The 24,625-nt window shown below is 39.7% G+C and overlaps 1 protein-coding gene across 1 annotated transcript in view; it reads right to left on the bottom strand.

The window, feature by feature from the left end:
- Nucleotides 1-5,813: 5,813 nt before the first annotated feature.
- Nucleotides 5,814-24,625, bottom strand: part of LOC140239937 (protein disulfide-isomerase A6 homolog) — a 37,306-nt gene continuing 18,494 nt past the window's right edge. Inside the window, exons 8-11 of the mRNA XM_072319753.1 lie at nt 20,801-20,958; nt 12,293-12,451; nt 10,598-10,694; nt 5,814-9,746 (exon numbers count right to left, since the gene is read on the bottom strand). Coding sequence (XP_072175854.1) covers nt 9,669-9,746; nt 10,598-10,694; nt 12,293-12,451; nt 20,801-20,958 — 492 coding nt within the window. The 3' untranslated portion in view covers nt 5,814-9,668. The remainder of the gene's footprint in view (nt 9,747-10,597; nt 10,695-12,292; nt 12,452-20,800; nt 20,959-24,625) is intronic.

Here is a 24,625-nt window from a genome sequence, read left to right as displayed (position 1 = left end):
CCTTAGGTATATTCATGCTTATACGATGTTTCATGAGGTCCATGCTTTTTATAATCAGTTTTGATGTAAGTGTCTGCCCAAGAATTTCGAAAACAACGAAATAAAATAAAATGAAAGTAATGAACATTGCATAAATGCTCGAAAGTTTTCACGAAAACTCAAGTTGCCCCATTTAGATAGGAATGTTAGGAGCGCAGCAGCAGTTTTGTAAATTTAAAATGACCAGAAATAAATATTCTTCTGGAGACAAGCAATTAAAGGTGCTTTGTTTGTTAAATCCCAAGATGAAAACAGTTCACCCGTCGAGATCAAGCCATGCCATTACACATTAGACCACCTGCCAAATATCACGTCCTAATGTTTGACATGCTAATTATAGGACGAATACTTTATCATTATAGTTATTGGTATCTTGCTTGCTCTGAATGACATCCAGTATCCAAAAGAAAGAAAAAAGTTTGTAAAAGATGTAAACCTAACTTCGTCACAACATCATAACATATTAAGACATGTTAGTGTTGTTTCACGCAAAAAAAAAAAAACAAAACAACCTCGCCATTGTATTGTAACAATAACTTTATGCTTTTTTTTTTCTTCTTCCTCTTTTTTAATCCGAGACTAAAATTCTGTATCATTTCGTTTTGTACATAGGCTACTTAAAGTTTCTTTACTCCTACCTTTCTGCAAATTAGCCGCGGCATCACTCAAAGGTAGCCAGGAGCACCTGACAGACTACAATAGCCACCTGCTGGACGCCATTTCAAGATACCACCGCACCGTGGGGAGAGCGGGGAAGCCTCGGCACCGGTAGCCCGAACTTCATCGTCAACAGGTGGGTGCTTGAATACCACAGTCAGTCGAAGTAACTCTGTCATTACCACTGGCTCCAGTAATGTATCAAATGAATGTCAGTGGTACCAATATAAAGGTTGTCATCTTCAAGATCTTGGAAAGGTTATCGAAAGGCTTCACGAGTGTGATTTATCGAGATAGAATATCAAACTTCCTCTTCCGATTAACGCTAACTGATCGATTGCTTATTCAGTGAAGAAGATTACTGTTTGTTGCGTTCAACAACTGAAATAAAGATGCAGGTGATAATTACACGGAGCTAATTAGTAATAGGTCCATATCCAGTATGAGTCCGAAGAGCGGAGATACGAAACCGTGTATAAACCGATAACCAAGTCCGTTTGGTGCGATTTTGTTATCTGATGGTTAAGGGATCTGGGCTGGGAGATTTGCATCGTGGACAGCCATGGTGCCTGCATGGAATCAAAGTTTCGAATAATCACCCGCTATGGCTCCGTTACGTTACCGATTACCGATGAGTTGATTCACGATATACATCAAGGCAAAAAAGCAATCGCATTATTTTGTTTCTCGGTAGTCTGGCATTCCCAGGCAAGCGCAGACGACCTGTTATTGTTAAAATACCTGTTGATGAAACAGAAGTCGACCCGCGTGCAATTACCGCGAAATTCTCTTGCTCCCGCAATGCTTAACTGACGGCGTTACTGCCTGTCACATTGCCGTCTGCTGCCGATCGCTGTGTTCGATGACGGACATCCGATCAGTCTCGCCCTGCCGATATCAATTGCCGCTATCGATTTCGAGTTAGATGTTTTTGAAGTTGTGGAGAGCATCCGTGTTTATGGCATCGTCTGTTTGTTTCAAGGTAAGAGGGGAACAGCAGATTGCTTAAAGGTAGCTGCTAATAGCTGCTGCTTCCCATCGACGTTAAGGTCCCTGGATTTCTTTGGTCATAGCCAGGAACACGAGGAATGCGACTTGCTTTTATTAATGATTATTGTCGTCAGCGTTATTATGATATCGTTTGTTTTTGTTTGTGTTTTTTATTCGATTGTAGTTGAAAGGAGCAGGAATCATGGGCTGTTCTCTTTACGAATAGTCACCCTACATTATGGCATGGGAAGGACATGACGAGGATATTTACATACGAAATAATAAAACACAATAATATACCTTTGATGTTAACTGTGGTTTGCAATGCAATCATCCGCGGACATGGCATAAACATGTATGAGAAAGGTTTAGTGGAAAGCGATTAAATGGAGCAATGGACTATGAATCTTGATGAGAAGATGCCAAGGCTACGTAATAATCCGAAGCCTTCTACGCATTCCCACGACATAATTATGCTGTTGTTGTTATATCTCCAGACGGATTTTGACGTTTCGCAGCTTTTCCCCTTTAGGAATTGTGTATATCTCTGCGAATATGTCTGTTACGAAGAATCATATCACCAACAACTAATCAAGGTCAAAATTCCCATGATATGTTATTTGACGGAAGTAACAATTACACTGAATCTTATGATTAGCATGCTGAATGATGCATCAGTATATTATGTGTATGAATACCTATATATGGTCATTAGTATAATCATCATTACCATAAAGCTTGGTTTTAATGTATACATATACGTCTACATAAAGATATCGTGTAGATGTATAGTGCAAGCATTGAGGCATGATAATTATGTGCATGTATTTGTGTGTTTTATATAACATGCTTATACGTAATTTATCATTTGTGAAATGTGTGCATGCATTATTATGCACATTATCATGTTGTATTTCTGCTTTATTCTTAAATGTTCTGAGATTTAGAATGGTATGAATTAAGTAGGTTTTATCACATTAAATGACAGAAGCATGCATACGATAAAATTTAAGTTGATGTTGGCTCTTCATTCTGTTGGTCGGCGAATGTATTCACTTATTATTATTTTTTCATATTGATCATTATGGAGCGTTGTATGCAATAAACCCGCATGAGATCAACAGCTCCAAAATATTATAGACTGGGTTATTGGAGATCTACCCGCCTCGCTTAGAATAGGATATTAGTCCCCTTCAATGGATTAAACGGTCCCTGGCCAAAATCTGCCTTAATGTGCCGTTGTGAAGGCCTCGTCATTTCCTCTCTGAGAAAGATAATTGGCTGTTTTATTTGGGAATTTACTGCGTATCCTTGTTGACGCAGGACAAACACGGGGACTTGTGATTCCCCCTGAGATACCTTAAAGGACGGAAGCAAGTTCAGCTTCTTCTCCTGATAGATGAATAATAATGAATTAATGCACCACCTTCTTCCAGTTCTGTGCATCATCCAGCAATATTAAGAGTCTACTAGTATGCGGTCAATGAAATGTAAAAGCAGACAAACAAACGTAAAAGCAAACATTAACTTGACGCAGTCGTTTAAAATGATTTCGTGTTTTCAAAATGTTTTGTGGTGTGCTGGTTCTGTTCTAGACGAAATGAGACCAATGAGAGTGGAAGTGATGAAAAATATCTACAAATGATGATGATGATGATGAGAGAGAGGGGGGGGGGGGTATGGAGCGGGAGAGGAAGAGAGAACAGACGTTGGGCCTTTAAATCGAGCTATCGGTTTCTGAAGAAGCCGACTTGGTTGCGGGGAAGAGCAGGGTAAGGAAATACAACCCGCTATTAAGCCACCGCATGAGCAAACACAATTAGTTTCGTGTCGCCTGATTATATATTCGACGACTTAATGCTGCATTAACCGAATATAAGGCAGATAATTCTCTCACAGCAGACGATCAGACTGTTGTCGAATAAAAGATGTTAGGTCGAAATTTTAATGAATAGTACAGGGATCATACAAAAGCTTCTACCTGAAGGAGAGTTTGGCATTTTTTTCCTTCTCAAATTGGTTATGGCATTTAGAATAGAAATGTGATGTTTTGATTTTTTTTTTAACGTCGCTTCGAATTTGATTTTAGAATGAGCTTTAAACCCGCTGTTTGAATGAATGATGCACATGAAAGCATTACAACGACTTTGAAAAGCATGACAGTAACTTTAAAGCATACATCTGGCGCCTTAACAATCGATCCTGTGGAAGATGTCGAGATAATCTTTGCAGGTGTAAAAATTAGCTGCCAATATCAAACAAAGAAAGGAAATTGTAGATTTAATCATTAAGTGGTATCCAAGATACGATATGATTGTCCTCACTAAAACAGGGAAGGTGGGTATTTCTTCTTCTTCCGGGTAAGTGCAGCCCACCATCTGGTGTATTTTCGCACTGTTTGGCGGGTCTGGTCGCAGTGGAAATAATGCTGTCCTTTTCTTTTCGTTTTAAGACTGAGCTACATGTTGTTGTCTTCTACTAACGATCAAAACAGCCTACATGACAACGATCAAAATGATCATACAGCGCACTGAACGATGAACAAAATAGCAAAACTTAATCACTATACACTATATATATATATATATATATATATATATATATATATATATATATATATATATATATATACGCTTTTAAACTTACGATTCAATGTTTTATATTTACTCCAAAAATATATCAAAGATTTATTGTTGTCATTTGCTATATGTTAGTTATCTTCGAACGCGCTTTAAGTGTTTTTGTGACCTGCTCGGCGTTCTGAGATTGTCTCTCTTATGGGTAATCTGTTATCTTTTTGAATTGTCATGTATTTACCCATTGGATTATTTTAAAACTAGCACCATGATCACTGATGATAGATCTCTTCACGAATTGATAGATAAGTGATCTGCTGAATCAGTAAAATGATCAAGTAAATGCACTCTACACTGCGTACATGATAATGAAAATTGGAGAATCTTTATATCCACACGATGTGTTGGATATGGATCGTAAACGTTACAAATTAGCAAAACTGGTACGCTGTATCAAAATTAAGATTCGTCTCTTGATATCGCTTGTTACAATGTTATCATGTTTTATATCAATATTAAAAGTATTTTTCATTTACACACACACACACACACACAAATTACTCTTTACAATATGTTTCGTATGCTTCTTTCTCCGTGTAATTTGCAGTCCTTTAAAATCTGGGCTTACATAGATTGAAAAAACGTCAAAGTGTAGTGTTGTTTAGACATCCATTATACATTGTACTTGCCATGCAGGTGAGAGAACTACGTTATTTTGAAATACTAAACACCACCTGTATTTTGATAGATACACTCGATGCATGCATCTGTCTCGGTGTCCGGGGGGGGGGGGGGCGGGGGGGGGGGGGGCATTTCATGAAGCATTTTGTCCATCAAACTTGTCGGACAAATTTGCTCTCAGCCAATCAGACACAAGGATTTCAGAAACTTATAACAGTTTGTCAGAAAAACTTAATACTTAATATCTAAGAAAATGCTTCATGAAATGCCCGACGCGTAACATACAACTGCCAACCAAACTGACATTTATACTGTCGAAAAATGAGAGACTAATAAAAGGGGCGTCTCTATGTCCTTGCTATAGGTACCTGATGCGGTTGTAATGTGTGTGTGTGTGTGTGTGTGTGTGTGTGTGTGTGTGTGTGCTATCTTTTGCTTTAGCTTTATTCTTTTTTTTTTCAGTATGTGTAGCCAATATTCTTTCCTTACCGCAAGAAGTCATCGTGGTCATGGTATCAGATATTGAAATAAGAAGCGAAGGTGATAGAGCAATCTAAAGTTAAACGTTTGGAGGATATACAAGTAACACGTCTGTTTGAAGTGATACAATTTGTAACCACCGGTATCAAGCGAGTACAGAAACAAACCGGGCTCTTTTAGATCTACAATGTATTTGGTCATTTGCTTTCGAAGTAATCGCAACTAGGAGTTGTCATAAAAACTTTCATTAAAAAAAACTTTCAAAACTTTGAAGAAAAAAAAAAACACCCTCTCATTGTCCGACTGAAAAACTAAGAGATGGTAAATCACAACTTGGGATATACATGTATACAACAGAGGCACATAAGACAAGTGTCCTAAAGTAACATGTACAGAAACCGACAGTGGCGGGCTCACGCCAGTTTAATCAATCAATTTTTTTTCTTTCACTTTTCCCCCCAATTATGAGTTTTTGGTGTGAAAACATAGTACACGTATATCATCATGATACACTGATACTTTTTTTGATATATTCTTTTTTTTTCCCCAACAAGATATCATCACTCATTTCTCCATTTCTTTTGTAAGAACGCAATAATTACGGGACGAAGAATGGCATGAACAACACAAAGATATAGAAACACTGCAAGACGCAGTGCTTGGAGTTAAGTAGCACTTAGAACATATCAATAATCACTTTAGTTTATTCCAAATGTTAATATTTCTACCTGGGTGATCACAATTCTATAAAGAATTCTAATTTGCAAGCACAATTAGAGGAAATCTGCATTCAAAAACTCTTACATTTTCAACAAGTCATTCCCACTGAAGATTACAATATGCACAAACATGGCAGCTACACAATCACTGAAAAGAATGTTGTTTTCTCATTCTTTTGTTTTTCTTGCTAATCTAGCAAATAACAAGGCACCTACTGTTTTGCCATATGAAGACCAAATTAATGGCCTATGTCATCTGAAGACTGGATTTCTTTGCTTTAGAAGTGAAAAGTGAGAAGAAGTGTTGTTTAATCCTTAGTGTTGATGCATGAGTGCAGAAAAACGTTTTTGAAATGTGCTTCAGGGATGTGAGAATTGAGTTAGATCTACATCTCCCATAATCCACACAAACAGGTAGCTATAAGGGGGCCTCATCTTCTAACTTGACTCTGGTGACAAATTGACTACACTAAGTGTAAAAACCTGTGGAAAGACAACTGAGAAATAAGAAGTGATTGAAGATATTGAACATTTTGGAGGACGACAATAAAAACTACCCTTCATCAAACTTTCAAACATTTACAAGCATAGTTCCATCAACCAAAATCGATCTCACCTTGAATAAACCTGACAATACCCAAAATAATGCACAGCTTGCTTCAGAAGCAATATGGAGATATTCAACCAAAATTAAAAACCACATGTTCATACCATGTTGCAAACACTGTAAGGTAAAAACAACGACTACGACAAAACATTACAAATAAAACACATTTTCCTGCTTGAATGACATGATCATTCAGCGTCTCTGTATAGAAGTACAGAATAATTAGTACTCAAAATGCATGTACATGTATTCATACCATGTGCTGATTGAGGACAAAAGACTTTGTGATATGAGTGTATGAAATATGGGTATCTACGAATCTTGAATTTGTTGGCAATTTAAACAAGAGTTTATAAACATTGTATCCAGCATCTGAATGACAGGAATGATAATTATATTAAGTTCAAACTACAGAACAAATCTGCCAATAAGAAAAGAACAGTGTGTAAACTGTGGGATTTTTGTTTGTTGTTTTCTTTTTTCCTTTCATGGTATCAAACTGCATTCTCCATTTGCCAGTTACACTGACATTCTACGTTGAATAACATCCAATAGCAACTGCAAAATAAAAGCTACATTGCGACATCAAAGTTTGAGTGACAGAATGTGAAGATAAGTGTCCCAAATTCCGAAGTCGTGTAGCAAGTGAAAGCATCTGCCTCCAAAAACTGGTTCCAAATTTACAACTTCCTGCATGAATATGAATCATTATCCAATAGCAAAACGGCACAATAAACACTGCATTATCGATTATGACATCAAAGTTTGAGTGATCAAATGTAACAATTTGTTTCCCTGAATTCCCAAGATGTTTAGCATGCGAGGGCATCTCCTTCCAAACCAGTTTAAATGCACAATTTGCTGTGTATGGATTGTGACAAAGCAGTAAAGCGTATAAAAGACTATTACATTGTATTTACATAGTGATGTTATATCGGTGACAGTTCACAGCCCTAATTTGTGACAGAAGTGCAAAATGCCCTGATATACATGTCTCATGAGAATTGTGACTCATCAAAACTCAATCTCCTCAATGTTCAGTCTGTATCAGCTATTTGCAGATAACTCTCTAGATGAGAAAAAAAAAGTCAATGAGATTTACAGATCACAAAACGTCATAGAAGTGCTCTGAAAATACAATGTATAGAACAATGCTATACAAACCAACTGCACTCAAAAGAAGCTACTCTGTGCAGAAGCATCATTACCTATGGTAAACAGAATTTTCAGCTGACAGTCTGAATAAATGATTCCATTTTTGTCATTGATGCACTTCCAAATATACTAACAAAGTGCTGAGCATTACATGTGAAATATTACAAATAAGTTAAAGGGGTATATCACATATCAAAGATGTTTGGGTTCTAAATGGAGAATAAAACACCTCATCATTTCTGTCAGAAAAGAGGCAAATCAAAGTCTAGACCTCCTAGAAGCATGAATTAGCAACTTTTGAAAGATCACAATATTAAAATAAAAGGTCAGACAGGTTTCCTTCTAGCTACACCTGAATCAGATCTCAAGAACATCTGGATCCCTTCACTAAATTTTATTTTCTTCTCTGACCTCATCTTCTTGCCTCTCTCCTTTCCTTCTCCTTAGATCTTTCCTCCGTCAGGTGCCCTTATCATTCTACATGCTGTCCCACAAGGAATGATCACAGACACGAGTTAGGAAGCATGCAGGGGTGGTACGGTAGTTCCCAGGTCGAAGCTCAAGGGACGGCCAAGCCGAACGAGGGAACAGCCAGGTCTGTCCACATCGAGGGCAAACTTCTTTTTGTGCAGCCTCTGGCATTGCGTGCCTATCAAAAGGCCAGATTACCTTCCTAACCCTAGCTTTCATCTCAACCTGGTACACAGCATGCTGTGAAACTGTGCAATGCCGTGCTTGGGTGGCAAACATCACATACCTGTCGTCCAGGAGGAGTAGGGTTACATAATTCTCACCCCCCCCCCCGGCCAATTCCTTAAGATGGTAAGTTGTTACCTTGAATTAGCAACATTCAAATCTGTTCAAGTTCAGTGAACCCTTGAAATGGGTGCCAGTAAGAAGTCTGGAACTTGTAGAGTACTCTTTCTTTCTTTCTTTTTTAAGATCAAGACTATATCACGAATTAGTTTTTTCCTCAATCAGAGAACAAGATCATATTCTCGGGAATGCTTCCACAGATATTCAACCTGTGTGCAGCAACACTGTACTTGAAAAAAAGAAATAAAATAAAACCTTCAATACTGAAACATTCATTATCAATTTGTGATCTTAAAATGCTGAAGTATACAGCTTCACGGACTACGTCAGAAGTTAAACTTGAATCTGAAAGTGTGAAACATTAAATCCACAAAATACTGAACGTTTGCATCACCTGCAAAAACACAACACACGTAATTTCAGCCTGATCAGCACCGGTCCTGTGTGACCAGCTACTGATCACACCTCATAAAATGAGGCATAAATCTTATCCTTCCATAAAACAACCCCCAATAACTCAGGAGACACTATCTTTGCTATTAAAGTATCGTGCATCATTCATTTCATCATCGGACATGACAAGTATAATTACACAAGACTGAAATTAACACATACAGTACAACTCTTTTTCCCCCAAGAAACTCTTGCATAACAAGAAGATGTCAGCTCCATGCACAGGAGACAGAGTGAAATATGGATATACGCCAGTGTTTTTATTTATTTATTTTTTACTTCCTGCAACAGTCAAGGGCTCTTCTGCAGATATGCCACAAGCGATTTGAACCACAAAAAGCCCGAAGAACATTAAGAAAGTGTATGAAGAAGAAAAAAAAATCCTTGGTAAATGCTTCCCATTCTATGTGTACATCATGGCCATTAAAGAGTTTATTGCAGAAGTCCACGGATGAATAACTTATACATGTATCAAACATCTCGGCAGGTCAAAGTTCAGAGTTCATCCTTTCCTGCGTCCTCGTCATCATCCATGTCAAAGTCACTGAGGTCGATGTCATCTTCCTCCGGGAGCTGTAAGACGAATGGTTTGGAAAATTTAGAACAAAACAAAGGCAGTATTTGAGTATTACTGAAAGCTTTTTTTTTCTTTAACCATTACTACTGGTTATCCACATGCTCAATGTTAATACTGAAAGTACACTTGCAGTGTATGCAAAGAGTCTGCACTGCTGATACAGACAAACACTATCGATATCATGGGGTAGAAAATGGATTCTAAAAAGAAGGAAATTTTGCTACACTGAAACTATCACATTAAGAAATAGATGGCCAGAGTAAGGTGAGATTAAGATGGGATGGTGTATGCATGTTTTCATTTCAGACCAGGGCTTGTATCATCGTGGTTGGGATGGGGGTGGGGGGGGGGGGGGGGGGAATCAAATTTTGCATTTCAAAACATTGCGAAAAATGTTGGGGGGGGGGGAGGGGGAACATATTCAGTCCCTCCACTTCTCCAGGCTAATAGGATTAAGTTTAAAACCATTCCACAATTAATTCAACATTAGGGAGCTTTAAATTTTCGTGACACAGACGTTCAGAGGAAAAAGAAAAACCTGTTCTGCACATACACAAAATTGATTTTAATATCGAAATCGATCTTGTGCCGTCTTAGTTTTCACAGTGGATTCTGGGCCATTTCAGCTTCCGTTCCATTCACGACGCAGAGAGCTACTCGATGCAATGATCATAATATGGGGATGCCATTTCACTTTGAAGAGGTTGCGTCCTCGCGTAATCTAAAGCTGTGTTTGTATTCTGCAATGTGAGGAGAACGGCTAAAGCAATTGTCTAAACGTCCGCCTCGCAAATCTAAAGCTCCCTTTTTATCTTGTCTGTAAAGACGAGTCGGACACTTGTCTTACCACTCCATCTTTGCCATCCCACGCCTCCACTGTTACTACCGATGGCAGACCTTCCCCTCGCAGTTTTTCCGTGGACCCTCTTCCAACGGCTACAGCCCTGCAGATATGAAGGACAAAGAGATGGATTAGCATTCACAAGATTTGGCAACGAAGACACAGCTTGATATCACATTATTGTGGTACACACAGCTTCATGAACAGTGTCAGTACCACAACATTGTTATGTTATTCTACGTAAGTTTACATTTTCTTCTACTTCAAACTAATAGTACTGCTTACGATATGTTTTATATTGTAAGTCTCATGATCTTAAATGCTTTAATGGAACATACAATTGTATGATTTAGATTAATTTGGGATATATCATAATTATATGTTTTTGTATATTGCTGTAATATAAAACTGATTCATCAGACATTGATGGTAATATTGTCTGAAGCAGTCTTCATTCAAAGGTAAAGGAAAGCAAAATGTTTCAAAGGACAAGTTCACTTAATACACATGTGGATGCAGATTGAGTGAATGCAGCAATATCAAGTAGAACATATCAGTGAAAGTTTGAGGAAAATCAGATGATCCATTCAAAAGCTATGAATTGTAAAAGTTTTTGCAGGAGTCACTGCTGGATGAGAAGACTATTACAGTTTGAGATGTCACACCGATAAAACGATAGGGCACATTCCCTTGACATAACGTATGTTAACCCATTGAAGATGTCATTGAAGATGAGTCCCAAGTATACTTGGGCAGATGTCTATAGACCGATTCTGTGACGCGCTATGTGTATTTGTGGCATGGGCAGCACCATTACTGCGGTGTCTCAGCCGATCCCCCCTCCTCTCTCCCCACCCCTCTCACGCTCGCGGAATGAAAAATTGATGCATGGTTGTTTTAGTCAATGGGCGTCTCGTACCGAGTGCGCGAATGCTTGCTTAATGCGCGAACCTTTGTTACAAGTGTGCGATAAACATGTTGCCCGTGGGGTGGGGGAGAGGAGGGGGGTCGGCTAAGACACCTCAAAATGAGCTTATGGCTGCGCCCAGTGCCACAAATTGTCTGCTGCCCTCAACGAACCCGAATCAGTCTATAGGAAATCTGTGTTATATGGCAAATCAGCCCAACCTCAATGGGCTTAAATAAGGCTAATATGATTCCCCCTGCCTTCTGAAAGAGGCAAGTCAAGTGCTCTTTTATTATGGTAGATTTAAAGTGAAAATATGTTGAATTTTCTTTACTGTAAAAGCGGATATTTTTGCGCGACTAATTTTTCGCGCTCGGTGGGGTAAGAAGAGTTTTGCGTGTTTTTAATTCCGCGGAATCAAGACATCAACTACTGGAACATATGGCAAGCAAAAATATTTACATGCTTTTATTTTCACGCTAGTTTTGGGTTGCGCAAAATGCGTGAATATTTCAACACTGCGAAAATTTCCCCTTTTACAATAATACATCGTGCTATACACGCGACATCACAATCTGTAGTACTCTTTTCATCTAGTGATGGTGGCATTTTTAACAATTTCACTAATGTGTTCTACTAATACTGCGGCACTTATTCAAATCTAGTTTATGTGAAGGTGAACTTTAACCCGTTGAAGACGAGTCCCAAGAATACTCGGGCAGGTGTCTGCGGGAAATGTGTGTCAAAGTAAAATCAGTCTGACCTTTTTTCGGGTTAGGCGACAAACAGCTCACCTTAAAAATTCATTGATTCCTTCTTTGCTGAAAGATCCCTTGAGGGTCATGGAAACTTTTTTCCTGTAGTTCAGGACCGAGAGGGCAGGGTAGCCAAAGCCGCCAATCCCGAGAGCCTCTTCAACCTTTGACTGCTGGCCCGCTGCCGTCCACACCCACCTGTTCAGGAATACAGATTGCAACAGAGACCATAACATTAACCCTCTGGCTACTGCAATCGAAAGTGCCATATATCAACACTATGAGAGAATACATGTAAATTTGTAAGTGAGTTTGTTCATAGTATTCTATGCTACATGTATTACATACCTGCCAACATTTCAAGATGAAATATCTCACTCGTGGATTGCAAAAATCTTATTCTACATGCAAACTGAAGTTAAAAATCTTACTTTCTGTCAAATCTTCAGAAAATACACATGAAAGGTATATCTAAATATTTTTTTAAAAATCTGATTTTTCTGACAGAAAATCTGATTGTGCTATTTTTAACGTAAAAAATCTTACTGAATCTGATAAAATCTTACTAGTTGGCAAGTATGCTATTACAAGGGACAGCTTGGTATTGGTTGAGATGAGGATTGGGCTTTTAACTTTTTGCGAGATACCAAGAAACCACTTATGAAATAGTACAGAGCATACCATTCTAAGAGGAATTCAAAGTTTATTTGATGACGATCGGTTTTGGAATGGCTGAGACATCCAAAAAACAAAGTAAAACACAGCGATCATGATAAAGGGTGGGTCCAACCTTTTATTACAATTGCTCTCTTTTGGATATCTCAGCCATTTCAAAACCAATTTTCATCAAATAAACATTGAATCCCTCTTGGAATTACCTGCTCTTTCATATTTCATAAGACGTTTTTCATTATCTCACCAAAATATGTAAGAAAAGAGAAGTTAGGTCTCAACCAAAACTATATGTGACCCGCGACAACGGTTTCAGGCAAAAGTCGCAAAAACAAAAATTCCCTCCTAGGCGGGGTACAAACATTTTGACCATTATTTTTGTCGATTTTGGGTTTTTGCAGAAATCGAATCCTTGATATGTTTTCTACATCTACACTAAGTTTCATAGCATAAGACTAAGTTTTTCCTATCGAAAATGGAATTTTAAACACCCTATGTTGGAGCGCACTCGTCAGTTTCGATCTTCTTTCGAACGCTGCGCCACTATGCCCAGTGTTGCTAAGGCGCGGCATCTCGCGTGCGATTGGATAGTGCGTCGCACACATTTACATAGTTCGGTTTTCAGAGATACACCTCGCAGCGTGTCGGAAATGTTTTGTCCACGCTAATTCTATTACGTAATACTCGTATAAGTCTTCAGAGGTTAGCATTTCCCAGGTGTTTAAGGCAGTGAAGTCACATAATGAAATTCAAAGTAGGTAAAAATTCCAGGCAGTCCCAGTTGGCTATAAATACCCGTGTCAGTGAGCAGTAAGCATCTTTTTCAAGTGTGACGGCAGTGAATTATACCAGGGAGGTGAGACACCTCCCTGATTATACATCTCAAACTCCAATGTCTAGTGATCAGGAAGACGACGCTACCTCTCAGCCCCCATCCCCGCGGGGAGATCAGGGCATGGAAGGCCGCCTTGAAGCTCAACTAGAGAGACCGAGATACTCTCCCGCTTCATGGATAGGGCGGCGGCACACCGTGGTAATGACAAACGGCATGCGAGCCATGCCAGCTGGTGTAGGAGAGCTTCTCCTCCCGGCGATTAGTCCGGACATGCGAGCCATGTCCGCGGGGACAGGGGCGCTGCCCCGCCCATCGAAGACTTCAGCGAGCTAGCCATCCCCATCGGCAGCTCAACAGACGACGATATTCTCATGTCAGCCTCCTCCCTGACAAAACTGATTGCGTTGCCCTGTATGGGTGGCCTTGACTCTGCCCTTGTGGTTATGGTCATTTTGACAACCGAATTGATCCGGATGCCATGTCCTTACAGTCAAACCCTTTCAAAGCCTGGTACCAAATTTGATTTTCTCATTTGGGCCAAATTTAAAAAATGGCTGATTTGCTAATGAAGGCAGTCACACTGCCCATATCAGAAGGTAAGTGCTCTATAAAATCGCGAAGCAAATGCTCAATTGCCATCGAATGCCCAAGCAGTTCTCACACCAAAAATCGAGAGCAAAATTTGGGCGATCCTCCTTCACGAGGCCTTGGGTCTTGTGAGCTCCCAACTTCTACAACAAAATGTAGTGAAGGGACTTCTACCACATAGATAAATCCTTTCTGAAATTCACAGATCATGCACGGATAATCATCCATGCAATTGACACAACGAGAATTTTAACAACTCATGTCACCATCGATGGCCTGACACTCCCGGGCTTTGCTTATCGTATGATCTGAGCATGCACCATCGAGGTATCTTGAAACCCCTTCTCAACCCTTCTCAACACACTTGCGCAGCAAGTCGATTCCACTTGGTAGAAAGTTGTTCAGAAAGACATCTGAGAAAAATTAACAAGTTTCACATAAGCATACATCGTGTGTCATGAATGCCTCTACGCAAGCCAGCAAAAAAAAAAAAAAAAGGATGAGTACTGTCCAAAACCGTTCAGTGCTGGAAATCTCAAGCTTTCCAAAGATGACTGGTCAAAATAATTCCCGAGCCTTGGATATTGGTCACAATATTTGGCTATGAAGCCAATAATTTCATTTCAACCCCATACCAATAAATTTTTCCTCTACAAAGCGTACATTCTACCGAGGAGGAAAAGGCAACCCATGAAGAATTGTCTCCGAACACTCTCGCAAAGCAAGCTATTAGAGAGATTCCTCACATGGAGTATCAACCCTATTCTAGTGCTACCAAAGACTAGCGGTCTAAGTCCAATCATAAATTTGAAAAACTTGAACAAATTTGTAAGATACGAACACTTCAGAGTGGAACAGTTTCGCTTGATTACGGCCTTAATTTTGCCCCTCCAAAGGGTGCATATTTATCCGTATCCGTTCACCTTGTTCATCAAGCATAGCCTTTCGAATGGAAATACTAAGTAGTATTTTCACTGCATTCCTTCAGTGCCTTCCATCTGGCCTTAATTCGACCCCACAGAATTTCCTTAAAGTTATGAAACCTGTCTTTGCCTCGGTGAGTAGTGGTATTAGAACAATCAACTATTTCGATGATATCCATATTCTTTCTCACACCAGAGAAGAGTGTCTTGACAAAGCCAATGATCAACTTGTCACCCTTAAAGAGTTTCAGTAAGGATTTCGACAAATCCAGTTTCAACCCAAAGCACGTCGAGACCTTCCTTGGTTCTCATCCACTAATTCCCAGCAAATGATTTTCAGTTTTTTCCTCAGAACAAGATTGACAAGGTTACTGCCTTTGGAAATTCAATCTTGTATGGCAACGAAACCAAATTTCGGGATTTTAATGCCTTCCACAAAGAAATTTACATTCTCGTCACTTGGGACTAGAAAAAATAAATCAACTAATGCTCTGCGTAAAGCAGAAGATGACATCGACACAAAGTTTGGTGTCGTTATCTAGTCATGCGATACAAAACATTCTTTGGTGGTGGCTGTCTCGCAAGACAAAGAATTATTTTCCACCTTCATTAGCATGATAATTTCAAGCGATGCTTGCATCTCAGTATGGAGCTCTGAACAATGACAATTCCTTTGCTCAGAGAGTCTGGAGTGCCAAACAGAATTCCCCGCATAGCAATGTGTGTAAACCTCTTGCAATTCAGAACGGTCTTGAAGCCCTGTGTGGCTCGTGTACAAAAAATGTGCTTATTTATATTCATAATTCAGTCAGACATTTCTACAGCTAGTAGCATACCTGACCCGAACGAATTCACGGCCAACATTGGAACTGGTGTCTAGCAATTGGATATCAGCTTCACATTCAACAGATGTAGATAATTCTGAAGTTTTCTGCTTGTCTCGCAGAGACATGAACAACTAATTGCTATTTTACATGTTTTTCACCACACAATCCACAAACTCTACATATGGATTAGCAACACTCCTCATGTCAAATGGAAGCCAAGTTTTATTGCCCTGAATTTTGATGCCTTTTTCCTTACCCTAGAACGTTTTCAGTCCTCCACAAGCTTCAACTGAACAAGGTGACCTGAGCAATCCCCACTGCCCCAATGGTGGCGGCAGCCATGGGTCTCATTATCGCTCAAAATGCGAATAGCCCCACCTCTATTACTCCAAGAGAAAATTCTTGCCCCACACCCTCACCCACCGACGAGCCTCCAGCTCACACTAGCCGCCTGCATGGGTGCTCTCTGCTAGCGATGACAAGTGGCAGACACATCGCAGCACATTGCAAAGCTCCTTTCATCATCATGGCGAGACAATACCAATAAACAAAACAAATGAGGGTGCTTGAAGACAGTAGCAATGTCTGTATTCTGAACAATCTTGTGATCCTTTTTAACCCGTCTACAGAACACGTTGTCAACATATAAGCCTATAGCATAGCTTTTCAACAAAGCCCACTCCACGATTTTTTTTACTCATAGACCTGCTCGGTCTTCCATACTACCCGAAACCGAGAGCTATGACATAGGAAAACAGCCCCTAATATATAGTCAGACTTATGAAGGGCGTATCTAACTCCGACCCTCGCAAGCCTAAATACAACAACACGTGGGATGTTTCAATTGTTTTGAATCACCTTTTATCGTTCCAAGATACCTATGAACTATAGATTCCTTCAGTGCCTTGAGCCAAAAACAATTTTCCTAGCTCGTTTCGGCAAAACGTACACAAATGCTGAGACATCTAGTTCTTATGACATTACCGGAAGATGATGCCACGTTTGCACATTAGAGATATGGAAGGTATATCTCTAACCAGGTAATTTAAGTGCCTTCTCTTACCTCCAACCCTAAACTCTGTGTTCCGATCAACTCTTCATGAGTATATTAAATGCACAGAACATCTCCAACAAGCAAGTTCAGAAAGCAAACTCATAATTTCTCCGAAACACCCCAACAAATCGGTGACGACAAGCATCTTGGAGCGGAGGCTGAAAGCCAGTCCCTCACAGCTGCTTGTATAAACACTTAAAATATAACTAATATATACTGTCAATAGCTGTACATATACATCCCTGTACACTGTACTGACTGCTGCATACAATTAGGTATGAATGTATTGTTGCTATGGGAACATGTACCGAGTTTGTTTTGTCTTCGAGATCAGTATGAAAGGGTACCACAGGACGTACCTCATGTTCATATACATAAGGATTTGGGAGCACGGTCATCCCGCGTTCATCCCAGACTCTGGTCTGGTAAGACATCCACGGATGCTAATAATATGAAAGTTGTATCACATTCTCAGCTCATAGCTACAGAAGCGCCGCAACTTCTAAACTTTCGCGCATGAAGTATAAAGGTCATTTGAAATCTTGTCCACAACTGACTGGACGAACGCTGGTACATTTTGAACCTTCTACCTTCTAACAATTATTGATTCCACATTAGTTCAACAATTCTCAGTTCCGCTGAGTTAGAAAGATACATGCAAATTGTGATAGTATGAGTATACCTGTATATTTAGTATCTCAGTTAAGAACAATGTCATAATACGAGTCAGATAAGACACAAGACCATAAATCATGTTACGTTGTGCATTGGAAAATGGCGACACATTATTCGGCCACTCGTTTAGGAGATTCGGTCCACCAAACTGATGAATTTAAACTCTAATATCAACTCAAAATGCAATGGACTTGCCTCTAATTATTGCTGCAATATTACTATGCCGAGTATGAACTGGTTAATGTCTAATTCTTCCTTCAAATTGTACATGAATATTAAGGAACATGATTAGGATTATGTCTTGATTGGAAAATCGGTACAAGAGGTCCATTGTATTTGATTAATTTGTCTGTGCGATATCATGCTTAATCCTGCTCCAGTTAAAGCACGCAAGGTATCAAAATGATATCATACTCAAAACCTATGCCTTGCACCTTATGCTACATGCAGTAGGTTCTCAAGCAAACTTAGCTCGAGTTCTTCTCTTGTTTGCGACAATGTGTGTCACCATCGATAGACATTCTCTATGCATGAGGAGTCATGACCAAAGTTTCAACCTTGTTGTGAAAACTGTCCATCATCCTTCTTGTCCTCTTGCCCTCACTCATGCCACTAGACTGACTTCTGTACGGAACTTTGAACATGCTAACCTCTGAAGACTTATACGAGTATTACGTAATAGAATTCCTAAATTATACAAGTAATAAGAAGTATAATTAGAATTCTATTAGTAATAATGAAGTATAAGTCGAAGAGGTTCCCACCCAGCATCTCATTTGATCGATACTCTTCAGTTCTGAACCCTCCCTTTACAACACTGTACAGAAGTCAAAACTGGTGGGCCCTTATACGGTATGCTGATGTTCTGCTTATTGCTTGACTTGAGATGTCCATACGTATAAGAATGCTCCGTGCCTTTTGAACAGCAATGATTGTGCTTTATTTATTGCTTGTCTGTATGATGAGAAGGACCAGTGAGCTAATTGTCTGCATTGCACCCAATACTGCATGGTGTTGCTGGTCTGTCTATTTAAAGCCGTATTCTCTTTGAAAAGATGCTTACTGCTCACTGACACGGGTATTTATAGCCAACTGGGACTGCCTGGAATTTTTACCTACTTTGAATTTCATTATGTGACTTCACTGCCTTAAACACCTGGGAAATGCTAACCTCTTCGACTTATACTTCATTATTACTAATAGAATTCTAATTATACTTCTTATTACTTATATAATTTAGGAATTATGCACGCATGCTCCATTGTTGTTGCTACAATAGATACCAGTACGCTCGGTCTTTAGTGTAAGCTCTTCGTTTGGCTTTCTATCCGAGCTTCTTTACCGCAATGTTTGACAACGGAATTAGTGAAACAAAAGTGAACAGCAACACTGTATAGGCAGCACTAACTTAATGTGAAAATAGATACGATAGGGAACATGATTTAAGAGTATCAGAGTGGCAAATTGCCACACAAATCGTACAACGTACGATCGGAAACTGACGTCGATACTGTGCGTGTAGTAAATATGACAGCAGGTTGACTCAAAAAGACAGCAGAAGAGAGAAAAGGAGTGGTCATAAATGACCAGTATTCAAATAATACACTGTAGTAAACGTCAAAATTGCACCAAACTAAGTAAAGTCCTGTTTGTTTGTTTGCTTGCTTGCTTGTTTACTGCACAACGCAACACATGTACAGCTTTAAAAAAAAAAGAAACTACAGAAAGCATGATCCTTTTCATCCTTCTGCCTTCGAAAGGGTCCCCATGATGAAACTTACAAGACAAATCAAGCACTATAAAAACGTGATTTGTAACGATGTGGAAACGAATGTGCTACCCGCTCCCGTAACGTATACACAAGGGCATAGCGTGTGGATGCCATTGAGTAATACGTGCATCATGCACACGTAACCAGCAGCTTGTAGTTATCGTATCCGCCATCTTGAAAGACGTACTGGTAAACAAACCCGAGCGAAACGCATTGTGCATTCGGCTCCATACGCTGAGTTCCGAGGAAGGTGCCCGGGAAATTTGAATCTCTCAGTGAGCCAATCAGAAGCCGCTGTGGTTGCTAGAGGCGGAGCTTAATCTCGATTGGCATCATTGTACAGATGGGTGATTCTCACCTCGCATCGCCGCCTGGCATTGTCTTCGAGCATGAGGGGAATCTTCAAAGCCCGTTTTCTCGCAATTTTGTCAGGCTAACAAATTAAAAAGTGCATTATATTTCGCTTCATATGAACACTCACAGTACCGGAGAATACAAGTGTTTTATATCAATGTAAAGCATAGGAAATGGGCAATTTGATTCAATGAAAAAAGGAATTTTCAAAATTTCTGACTTTTGCCTGAAACCGTTGTCGCCGGTCACATATGATCCCTTTACTAATTGACTCCATAATGAGCAAACCCATACCTCAATTGCTACTCTTTCCAATACCACTATTGCATTTACCACATGAACTGCTGAACTGCTGTTTGTCAAATGCTGTTGTTGGGTGTTATTTTGGGAGAGCAGGATGAAATTGTCTTTGGTTGCAGACGGCAGCTGTGCAGTGGTATTCATTCCTCACATCTTTCACTCCACTTCCTCCTCCTCCTCCTCTCAATACAGATGTAACAGCAGTTTGCAAAATAAATGATGATGCTACAGTAGGGTTGAACAGAAATTTCTGATTCCTCTTATTAGCTCAATTTGCCCGAAGTTCATGGCCTCCGATTTCCCTTTTCATTTTCTTTTTCCTTCCTTGCACGACCTGAGAAATTCAATGTTCCAACTTCTGTCACAATTATCAGTTAATATTTTCTGGTCTTTCCTCAATTATGGCTCTTTTTCTCTCTTCCAGGGACTCAAGATAGTTGATATAGAAGTTTCCATGCACACATTCACTCCAATGCATGTTCTTCTAGCCTTCCACCAACTACCCCACCCCCCTTTTCTCCATTGTTGTTGTGCTGGTATCTACTCACCCCCAATTTTTGTTCTTGTACTTTTCCCCAAGGCCCTTCAGAGTAGCAATGTACTGGTTCCTCCCCTCAGCTCCGGTATCCAGGATGTCTGGTAGAAAGGAGAGGACACACAGGGGGTGCTCCTGGCACGCCTCATCCAGCACCTGCTGCTCCGTCAGCTGCCAAAGCAATGCGGTGAAATGGGACGATTAGCACTTGAAGTTATAATGTAAGTGGTGGTGGTGGTGGTGATGATGATAATGGCAGTGGTAGTGGCGGTGGTGGAAGTGTCGGTGCTGGGGGCAGTGGTGGTAGTGATTGATGGTGGTGACTGTGGTAGTGGTGGTGGTGGTGGTACAATGTAGTGGTGGTAATGGTGGTGGTAATGGTGGTGGTGGTGATGGTGGTGGTGGTAGTGGTGGTGATGGTGGTAGTGATTGTGGTAGTGATGGTGGTGGTGGTGGTGGTGATGGTGGTGATGATGGCGGTGATGATGGCGGTGGTGATGGTGGTGATGGTAGTAGTGATGGTGGTAGTGATGGTGGTGGTGATGGTGGTGGTGATGATGGTGGTGGTGATGGTGGTGGTGGTGATGATGGTGGTAGTGATAGTGGTGGTGGTGGCCAAGGAGATAGTAGTAGTGGTGGTGATAGTAAAGGAGGTGGTGGTAGTTTGTAAGGGTGGTAGTGTTATTGTGAGTGTACATTACAGTATTGTAAGTGATCAAAAATGTAATGTAACATTTGACTCAGATGTCGTTAATTATGTTATTAATTAATTAATTATGTTAATTATGTTATATGTTGTTAATTTTTGGTAACATATCCATCTTGCTTTCACATCCTGCAGTTATGTTCAGGAATGACTGCTAAAATGAGGCAGCGAATGAAGAGTTTGAATGCAAAAACCAATTACCAATCCTCATCATCTTGAGATTTTTTTTAGACTGAAGCTGCAGCAGAAGAAAGATAATTATGTAATTATATAAAACATAGATGCATGTGAAATTTGCAACATCTTCAAAAATATTTAATGTTTAGTTAATGAGTGCAGTATCATTGGAAAGATCAGGGGCCCGTTGCATAAAAGTTACAATTATGGTAACTTTGCCATCCAATGGTAACTTCCATGGAATTCTTGATTTTGATTGGCTGTTGAGTATTGTTGCCAAGGTGGTTACCATTGGATGGGAAAGTTACCATAATTGTAACTTTTATGCAACGGGCCCTGATTTTTCTCTACGTGATGATGACCTTACTTTACAGACTTTGAAAATGGCATTTCTTTGTTTTTGCATTCATACCCCTCATCTATACTTTCCTCTCTCCAATTCCTTCCTTTCCTGAGACAGGTATGTATTAGAAAGACAACGAGTCTTGGTGTTCCATGCAAACAAAATAATTCATATGGAAGAGCACAAGTCTTACTGGTCGCACTCAGATTGTTCGTAGACGAATACTGATTGCCTGGAATATTTACTACATCTGAACAAGTCACAAAAACTTATCGGTACTCTTCATAAGTCTACTGACCCATACTCAATATTTTGGTGAGCTACACAAGCGCCATGCACACAGTAAAATGGGTCATCAGCGAGTCAAACTGATCATTACAGTGCACTCCCGTTATAACGAACACAGTTACAATGAAATTCCGTTTACAAGGCAGTAAAAATTCAGGCTACAATATCATCAGCTGTATGTTTTTTATTGTCTTTTGTTTGGTTATAATGAAATTTCATATATAACGAAATAAAACTGCCAGTCCACTGCCCCCCCAAGGAAAAACGCAGTATCTACATCCAGCTCCATTTCTAAACAACCGAGATATTCACCATTTTATCTTTTTGCCAAAGCCCCTGGAAAATATACTCTTTTGAAAAATTCCTTCATTGTGGAATTTTAGTCTATCTAGCTACCAATTTTCCTGGAAAATATCATTTTGTGTTTTTGTTTTGTTTTTCAGTTATTGATGAAAATGTAGATACTTTGGGGAAACCCCACGCAATTGACTGATTTCCCCAAGGAAAAACGCAGTATCTACAATGGAACGAATTTCCCCAAGGAAAAACGCAGTATCTACAGCGGAATGACTAGGATTAATCTTCTGCCATAATTATGTATGCATGTACATTGTTCACGTATTCTCTGGCCCTGGGGGATGCATCCTCCATCCCCCCCCCCCCCCCATTTATCCCCTGATTACAGAGTAGGCTTCATAAGATTATTAAATAACAGATCGTTCTTGGAACGTTTTGCTTAAAAGTGTATCCCAGACCGATCTTGCTGTAGGCCTAACGTTACGTCGATACGTGTTTAATATGAAGCTTGCCAGGGCTGTAATGTGATGCTACATGGCCTAGCCGCTAACTAGCATCTAGAATACTAGATCTAGATCTGTACAGTCTAGGTTACAGTCTGTCTAGACCAAAATAAATCTAAATCGGATGTCTGGACCTAGATCGATCTAGACTAGGTCTAGTTTTTATATCGTTTATTCTAGGCTGGCTACGTAGCCCAGCAGGCTACACGAGTCTACCGCCTCAGGCTATACCGTACATGCACGATGCTCACAGAAAAAAAAAAATAGCCTAACGTTAGAACTGCAGAAGGTTTAAGCCCTACACGAGCCAGGACTCTTTGATTAGAAAAAAAAAAAACACATCGAGAACCAGTCTAGAATGAAGTGACATCCGCTCTCTAGGCCTATTCCTTCTGGATTGAACCTAAGTTTAACGTAAATAATTGAACATTGACACTTCACTAGACTTAGGATTCTAAAAAGTGGTTAAGTTTTAGACTTCTTACTACAGGCCTGCCCTAGAGTAGGCCTATTCAAGTCCTACACTAGATCTTTCTTTAGACTTTCGGAATACGGACCCTGAAAGTTCTGATTAACGTTAAGTCTAACATTAGAAAAGAGACGCAAGACTCAAACGTTAGGCATAGCCTAACTGTCTAGACAAGTCTAAAAGACTTAGGCCCTATGGCCTAGACTTAGATCTAAGGCCAAGGGAGGGTGTAACATACTAACATGTTACATAACCTGACGTTTATCCGATACAACACAAATAGATCTATTGCCTTTCGAAGAAACTTTCGGATTCGGAGCCTGAGGAATTTTGACAAGGGTCTAGGCCTAACAAAGTTACTTCACAACAAGTTACAGTACGGATAATGTTCATCATTGAGGTAGAATATGAAAGAATAAAGCTGATCGTTTATCACACGAAGCGAAGTAAACACAAATGTATGCATTTGTGTTTACCTCGCTTCGTGTGACAAACATGCATTGTGTTTACTTCGCTTCGTGTGACAAACAATCAGCTTTATTCTTTCAATATTGAAATAGTTTTGAATAACTTACTCATTATCTGCAGATAAATTTTTCTTGAGGGCTAGGCTCACGAGTAATTTTCCCCACGACAACATTTTGTTTTATTCCAAGTACACACTCCCACTAATAGTATGCTGACTAGCCGGGCCCTGTGCTGACTGCTGCACAGCATCAGTGCAGCTGTGCAGCTAGCTGCAAGCTGTCAGTGTTGTGTTGTATCATAATGTGCACTCGGTTAGTCTTAATCACACACTGTGTTTTATATTAGGATCACGATCTCATCAAAATATTTACTAATCAGTATTGTTTCGGTTAGATATTTTGAACATTATGTCTTATTATTGAGCAAGTATATCTAAAGAAAGTAATTTACGTTCAAATTACAGAACAACCGGCAAAGTATTCACATATATAAATAACAGTGTCTGGTAATTAAGACTAGCTTTGTAGATACTGCGTTTTTCCTTGGGGAAATATTCATCATGTAGATACTGCGTTTTTCCTTGGGGA

This window comes from Diadema setosum, chromosome 16 (genome assembly GCF_964275005.1).
Source record: "Diadema setosum chromosome 16, eeDiaSeto1, whole genome shotgun sequence".
Classification (NCBI taxonomy): Eukaryota; Metazoa; Echinodermata; class Echinoidea; order Diadematoida; family Diadematidae; genus Diadema; species Diadema setosum.
The sequence above is the reverse complement of the archived record's forward strand: the minus strand, read 5'-3'. Positions and strand labels throughout refer to the sequence as shown.